Source organism: Phragmites australis, chromosome 23, assembly GCF_958298935.1.
Source record: "Phragmites australis chromosome 23, lpPhrAust1.1, whole genome shotgun sequence".
NCBI classification, from domain to species: Eukaryota; Viridiplantae; Streptophyta; class Magnoliopsida; order Poales; family Poaceae; genus Phragmites; species Phragmites australis.
The window spans coordinates 16,015,573-16,023,750 of record NC_084943.1 but is presented as its reverse complement, the minus strand read 5'-3'; the positions used below and the strand labels follow the sequence as shown (position 1 = coordinate 16,023,750).

The window sequence follows — 8,178 nt, the reverse complement described above, 5'->3', positions numbered from 1 at the left end:
GCTTTGATGCATTATCCAAAGGACCAGAATAACCTAAGTGGTGCTGTATGACCCATCTCTAGCTTGATCGGCTCATCTGCCATCGCCAACTGAGTCCCTGGATTCGTCATAGCAATCTTCTGCAGTAGCCTCAGAGTATAGTTGTAGGACTCCTCGAAGCTTCCAAACAGCATCTTCAACGTCTTCTACTTCGCTTGCCACGAGGTGTGAAAATTGATTAGCATACCCGTTTTAGTCTACACCTCCTCCACAATGAATTTTGGCAACAAACAAATGTTTGTGCCAACAAGGGTGATGAGGAGTTGGGCTATGAACCTCGCATCAACAGCGTGGCTCACATTCCTAATAGCCTCTTCACTTCATGTGTGTGGGGTGTGTCTACTAATCACAAAATATTTTTCATATTTTGGCTTATGTGCTCGTACGAAGAAAGGAAAATCGGGTGCTTGATACACCTGACCTCATACTCTGTAGGGTTAGATCGGGCACACTTGTGGTCCCTTCTTGTTATTATAGCATAGTTGCTAATAAAGTGGATGATCCCCCTGTTACGAAACTGTTGCACGACTTGGATGTCCTTATTCTGGTATCCCCAGTTAGATAAGGTGTTATACTCAACGACGGCACAATCCAGCAAACCATCACCACGAAAGTACTGGATCATCGGCACTAGGTCATCATCGTCAGCATCTTCTTCATCTCTGCTACCACCGACTTCAGCATACATGCATCCTGCATCTACATCAGAAGGGTCCACTCTAACTCTCTCCCTACCAGAACTGCCCTCCCTACATACCCTCCATCCTCTTCATGCATCACCTGCTGGCTTGATCCTTCCACGGTAGTCATTGCATCACCATGCACCAGTCGTGACACTATATTTATATACACCCCTATATCAACGTTCTCCTCCAATGCCTTACGTGAGTACAAAGTCCATGCATTGTTCCTTCTCATCTTGAACAACATATGGACAACAACCGAGCTATTTGAAAAAATTGTGGCCGCACACCCTTCAGGACAACAATACGAGATTGCTGATTTATACGTAAAATGCTTAAAATATGTGATTTCAGGTCATCTTGGTCATTAGGTACCTCAACCGAACTCTATATGTGCTGGCAATTCTGAATTGTTACGAGCCTCCCGTTCAAAACTGTGGGACGTTCTCCATAATAAATATAAAAAGTCATACCGTATCTACTTAAACAAAGATACATATGATAAAATTACTATTTACATATTTACACGATACACATGCTAAATATTTAAGTAATTAACAATGCTAATTAACTCATCATTATTGAATAAAAATGAAATAATTAATATTCAATATTGAATTAAAGTATTATTTAAGCTAACATGAAAGTTATATTGAGCAAATATTCAATCTCATTATAAATTGACATTGTACTATTAATCTATTCATAGATTTCTTTGTGCTAAGTAAGCTGAGGGGAGTAATGAAGCCTACAGTGAGTACAAGACACTAAAAATATTCCTCTATTTTACTTCATAGCTGTGTTTCTGTCCAACCTAAGTTTGTTGACTAATCAAATTTGCGCTAATTACTATTATATAATCTACTAACCTAAGAAAATAATTACTATTACACAACATCACACTAATTACTGTTATATAAATTTACGCTAATTACTATTACACTAACTAAGTAAATAATCATACTCATATAATCAAACTAAGCAAATAATTGAACAGATGTAATTAAACAGATTAAACCTCTACTTACTCTAATTACTATTATTACTACAAGTACTAATTAAAAATATAATTTAAGTACTTATTGTATATATCATGCTGCTGCTCCTCCTCGCCTCGGGCTGATTCTCTTCTCCTCGCGCTGTTGCTACTCCTCACCTCGTGCTGTTTCTCCTCTCCTCTCCACGTGCTGCGCTGCTACTTCTCCTCTCCTCCTTTACTCACACTTCTGCTTGTGCATGCGTTGATGATACTCCTCATAAGCGCGCTGTCATTTTATAGCGAAAAATGGCAGCGTGAGAATCACTAATAACCGGGGACAACAAAGATACGAAGTGACGGCGAGATGACTCGACGTGACGCACGCTGAAAGCAGAGACACGATGTGACTGTGCAGCAAGCCAGGCTGTATTCAACGTCTGATGTGTCGAATACGTCACTGTGCACCGTATTCGGCACATGAGGTACCGAATATGGTACTATTGCCCATATGCAGTACCTTAGGTGCCGAATATGGCCCAAACCTATCGTTGCAAGGTTTTTTCAGAATTTAAGATACTGAATACGAGTGCTAGATTTATAAATACACTAATATATTATTATTATTTTTACAAATACAGTGGTATATGTTATTTATTTTTTCATTTTTGCCAAAGACTTAGGTTGCAGATTGTTTGCTTAGGTGGAGCACAATTTATGATCTGCTTAATAAATCGATAAAGTTCGACTATTTCGGTTTCCTCGAAGCTGCAGACAATACCTACTATTAAACGATATTTCATTTGTTTAAAAATAGTAGATGTTTTTAAAATCAAATTTTATATATTTTAACCAACGTTTAATCAAATTATAAGAATATCTAGTGTATAAAAATTATATACTTAGATTCACAATTTAATATGATTTTAATACTATATAGGTTTAGTAACTATAAATGATATATTTTGTGAGAAAATATTAGTTAAAATTTAATTTCGAAGATTGAGTCAAGAAAATACGCATATTATTTCTGAATAAAGTGAGTATATGATTTTAAGTGAATCCTGAACATTTTATTTGAAAAAAAAATCAATTTGTTTAGTTTAGATTTCCTATTTTGATAAAGTTCGGTAGTGTTTGGTTCGTGGGACGGAATGTAACGGAACGGATCCATTCTATTTTTTTAAGCTGTTTGGATAGAGAGCAATGAGATAGAATAATATAGAATCAGAAAATATTTTTTAAAGATTTAAAATGGAGCCGTTCCAAACAAAAGGAATCCTAAACAAAATGATGAAACATAGCTGTCTCACTTCAAATATGATATTAATAGTGGACCTAAGATATTAAAATAAACTTATTTCATTCCATCTACCAAACAAACATATATAAATAAATAAAATTATTCCATCCACAAATATATAAATAAAATCCTACAATTCCACCGATCACTACCTTCCCCACCAGTTTGAAAATGAGACGAGGCCGTAGATACTGTAGGCTGGACTGCCAAAGCAGTCAGAATTCCTCTACCGCAACAAATAATCCCAGCCGTCAGATCACTGTCGGACGGCTGTGGACGCGCCGAAGCGGCACCGGGTGGTGCCACTTGTGGCCTCTGCACGGAGGATCCTGGATCCCCCTTTAAGCCCGATTCGTCTTCGTGGGGCGCACCAGTGCACCACCTCTCTCCTCTCTATCCCTTCTCTCTCCTCTCTCTGCCCCCCTCTCGCTCCCTTCTCTCTCTACACCAGTGCACCTTCTCCGAAGCCGCCATTCCCAAGAGTAGCAGCAGCCGAGCTCGTCCCCCAGAACCCGGCGCCAACGGCTCCACTCCGCTTCCGCCCCTCCTCCTCGCTTGGAGATCCGGGCCGGCATTTCTTGGTAAGCATCAGCTCCGCTCCTGAGAAGTTTTCCCGATCCCAAATCCGGTTCTTCGGCGCGTCCGTGCACAGATTGCACGTGAATTTGCTGTTTCGGCAAAGTTCGTAGCGGCTTCCGCGAAATGCGGCTTCGGCGGAGCCGAGCTGGCGCCGCCGCTGCCTGGATCTGGAGCTCGTGGAACAAAAAAGTTTCAATTTTTACTCTTCTTTTAACCTTTTTTTTTGGGTAGATTTAACTCCCCTGGTTTGCGAAAAGGTCACTTGTTTTGGTTGCCGCTTCCGTTTCCTCTTCTTGGTGAATCGAAACGGCGAGAGAATCTGGCCCTCTTTTGCCCCAAACTTTGGCTTCCCAAGCTCCTGATTTGAACTATCCCTGCTTGCCAGTTGTGAAATAGGCACAGATGCACTTCAGTTGATGTGGTTGGCCAGTGTTTCTTTCTTCATTTAGTCATGCTTAGTGCTCGCTCTGAATTTCTTTTGCAGAATTCCTCAGCAGTTTGGGAGGTGTAGCTATTGCCATGTCCCAATCACTAACTCTGGATCTCATGATCTTTGTAGGGTGGCCACAGGTTGCTGCACTTGTTATAAAAAAGCTTGCTTTTTTGGGAGCTCTATGGAGCTTCCATCTTGGATGACGTCTCTGTGAAAGCTACAAGCATTGTAGTATGACTTGCCTGCTGCCGGCGACGGGCTAAGTTGGCATACTCGTTGTCTGTCTATTGAATCAGTCTACTTGGGTCATGGGGTCGTCGGGCTGTAGTTCGGAAATAGTTGAGTCCACCGAAGAAGAATTTGACGGTGTGCCTGTTGGTGGCTCCAGCTTGCTGCATATTAAAGTGAAAGCTGAGGAGAAAGGTGGCAAGCGTCGTGATTATTCTTTGGAAGATGACCTCGATCAGCTTCTTAAAGCGATTGATAGAAGGACCTTCCGGAGGGCACTTAGTCCTAGCAATACCGGCGGAGATGCGCTGGGAAAGAGTGCTCTCAAGAAACCAGCTAGATCAGGGCCATTTCAAAATACAGGCATCGGGATATCCTCTAATGCTGTTAATATGAAGCAGGCTCTGAGAAGGCTATGCATTTCCCAGGCGTCGGAAATGGCTGCAATGAAGAGGTTGTCGATGTCACCTGGATCTTCACGTTCATCTGAAGCAGGGACTATCCACAGGCTTTACGCCTCTTTGATGGTCCAAAGTAATGATGAGGGTCATCTGCATGATTATGAAAAGATGAACCTGATTGAAATATCAATCACTCCGGAGAAGATTGATAAGAATTCATCTAGAGGAACAAGCGAGTTCAGTGAAGACTGTGATTTCGACACCGCCGATGGAAGTGCAGTCACCTCCATCCGTTCTGCATCTTATACCTCAGCTGAGATACGAAAGATCAGAATCCAAGATGTCATCAGTGGTGACCCTTTAGATAGCGAGAGCTCCTTAGTGGAAAATGTGAAATTAGGAAATAAAGTTTCTGCAGCTACTGATGATAGCTCTCCCAGAGTCCCAATCCTGAGCAAACCCATCACTACATCCCGACTTGTCAAGCCAGTCTTTCGATCCAAGACCATCAGTAAGAAGAAAGTGAAAGAAGAACCATCTTCGTTGGGTGATTCCTCCAATAGTACTAAATTCTGCTCTTCGAAGGAGTCAATCTCCCTTGCATCAACCAGCTGCTCTTCAGCATCCAGCATTACAAATCCCACCAGCTGTGCAGAAGAAGAGAAATCAAATCCAGGGCCAGAAAAATCTGATGAGCAATCGTCTGAGTGGTTAAGAGCAGAGGAAAAAGGTGAGTGCTCCCAGAATTCAAAGAGCAGCATTAGCGAGTATGGTTGTAGCACGAGTATCAGCTATGAGAGTCAAATTGGATTGAATGGCTATAGTAACAGGCCGCACATGGCAAAGGATCTGCGCTGGCTAACCATTCGCCAGTTGGCATTGCAACAGGGATCCTTAGGACTTGACAATTTCAATCTTCTGAAGAGGCTTGGTTGTGGGGACATTGGGACTGTGTATCTTGCTGAGTTGGTTGATTCAGATTGCTTATTTGCTTTGAAGGTTATGGATATCGAGTACCTGATTAATAGAAAGAAAATGCTGCGAGCACAGGCTGAGAGGGAGATACTAGAAATGCTGGATCATCCGTTTCTTCCAACTCTTTATGCCCATTTTACCACAGACAATCTATCATGCTTGGTCATGGAGTACTGTCCAGGTGGTGATTTACATGTTCTTCGTCAAAGACAACCTGGAAGAAGCTTTCCGGAACCAGCTGCAAGGTAAATTCCACTTAATACTTGAACTTTAAGACATTATTATATTCAGTGCACTGGAGGTCTCCATGGTTCCTTCTGTTCCTTTCCTGGCTTTATTAATTCTTCTAAAGCTAAATTAGTAAATTTGTTTAGTGATAACAAGCTCAACTCGATCACCAATATAGTAACGTACATTGGCTACTTTACAAAATTGTTTTGTGATAATCAAATTTTCTTTGCCAGAGATTAGAACTACATGATCAAATCTACACATACAAACGTATGGAGAATTAAGTACATATTTTCTATCCAGTCTAAATCAATATCTCATTCAGAGTATTTTGTTTTCTAGCATTTTGTGCTCCTTGAAGTTTCAAATAAACAGATCTGCTATTGTTTTTCTGCACAAGTAGTTAAACTGTCTGGTCATTCCACTCACATCTTGCGTTCATGCTTCCTTTTGACTGTCACTCGGGAATGTTGTTGTTGACACACAAGTCTTAGTTGGTTTGTCTGGAGTTGGATTCAAATTCCCCATTCGTTTGTCACAAAAAAAATGTTATAAGCCTTTTTTTCTAATGTGTTGATCAATCTGGAAAGAAATCTTCTTCAATACGTCATTAATAAATAAACAGTAATAATTTACTGTTAAGAGTTCACTGGAAACATACAACTTTTTTTTTAAAATATTTTCCTAGTCTATTTTACTTGTGAATCTTTTCATTCATGTTGGCTTTGCTCGTCTACATCCATTTAGTCCTCACCAATCAGCTTTACTTCGATATACTGATGCAATAGTTGCTTGGCAGGTTTTATGTTGCAGAAGTTCTCCTTGCTCTGGAATATCTTCACATGCTGGGGGTCATATACCGTGATCTGAAACCGGAAAACATTCTTGTCCGTGAAGATGGACATATCATGCTATCAGACTTTGACCTATCACTGAGGTGCTCAGTGAACCCTATACTCCTCCGGTCATCCTCTATAACAGCACACGTCCAACCAAGGAAACTTGCAGGACCATGTGCAGAGAACTACTGCATCAGTTCATCATGCCTCCAGCCCTCTTGTGCCCAAACATCTTGCTTCACGCCACGCCTACCATCTATTCCAAAGCCTCGGAAGCCTAAGTCTTCCCAGAAAAGGCTCCCTCAGCTTGTTGTAGAGCCAACCGATGCACGTTCCAATTCCTTTGTTGGCACACATGAGTACCTCGCACCAGAAATCATCAAAGGGGATGGCCATGGAAGTGCCGTGGACTGGTGGACCTTTGGTGTCTTCCTTTACGAACTTCTGTATGGCAAGACACCCTTCAGAGGACCTGGGAACGATGAAACATTGGCAAATGTGGTCTCACAGAATCTCCGGTTCCCAGACAGTCCTGTTGTTAGCAGCAACGCCAAAGACCTCATCAGAGGTTTGCTGGTGAAGGAGCCAGAGAACAGACTTGGATCATTGAGAGGAGCAGCTGAGATCAAGCAGCACCCTTTCTTTGGTGGCTTGAATTGGGCCTTGATACGGTCCGCTGCGCCACCGGAGACACAACCTTGCAATGTCGTGACTCTCACGACGACGTCCCAGAAGAAGAAAGAAGGCAAATGCCTTGAGTTCAGAAGTAACTCTGAGGATCTGGAATTTGAAGTTTTTTAGTGAGGTCTTGGTACAGTTTAGCACAATTTCTGCGGATAGAGTCTACATTTTTCTTTGAGTAGCCAAAGGCTGGGGATGTACATGTAGATTCTTGTATTTCAGTAACTGCGATGTTCCTGTTAATAGCATCACTAAATTGAAAAGAATAAGCAGGGCATATGCTATTATCATTGCTGCTGCATATGATTTGCTTTCTCTTGGTGGCTCCAGTAGATTTTACTCATATTTCGCATGTATCTTTGCTGCCCCATTTTCTGCTAACCACTAGAACTGATGAATTCCTGGCAATTGCAAGCATGAAGAGTTGTTACCAGAAATGTAATACAAGCATTTTTTTTTGGTTTTACATTGGAATATTCTCCAAATGCGGTTTCATGTACAATATTACTCCAGCAGAAACTTACAGTTTCATGAAACCAAGTTAGCTTTACAAAAGTGTTTCTTTTCCAGATCGTGAGACTTTACTAAATAAAACATAAAAAACCAATTTTTTGGTACCCAAAAGTTCATAACCAATTTCAATGCAATGCATCGAAGAATCCGAAGGGTCACAAAATAATCAAATTGCTGTGACTACCTATTATCTAATAGTACACCTTTGTCTGATTCCTCCCTAGGATTCTGATACAGAAGGCATCAACAGCATTTGTCCACATGGACGCATCAGTATCCACATGTCTACAACATCAC

General features: G+C 41.3%; 1 protein-coding gene across 1 annotated transcript; it reads left to right on the top strand.

Annotated features, from left to right (window-relative positions):
• Positions 1–3,381: 3,381 nt before the first annotated feature.
• Positions 3,382–7,637, top strand: LOC133906408 (serine/threonine-protein kinase D6PKL1-like). Its single transcript, XM_062348297.1, has 3 exons — positions 3,382–3,582; positions 4,140–5,862; positions 6,648–7,637. Exons 2-3 carry the CDS (start codon positions 4,322–4,324, stop codon positions 7,486–7,488), a joined length of 2,382 nt encoding a protein of 793 aa, XP_062204281.1. The 5' UTR covers positions 3,382–3,582; positions 4,140–4,321; the 3' UTR covers positions 7,489–7,637.
• The last annotated feature ends 541 nt before the right edge of the window (positions 7,638–8,178 follow it).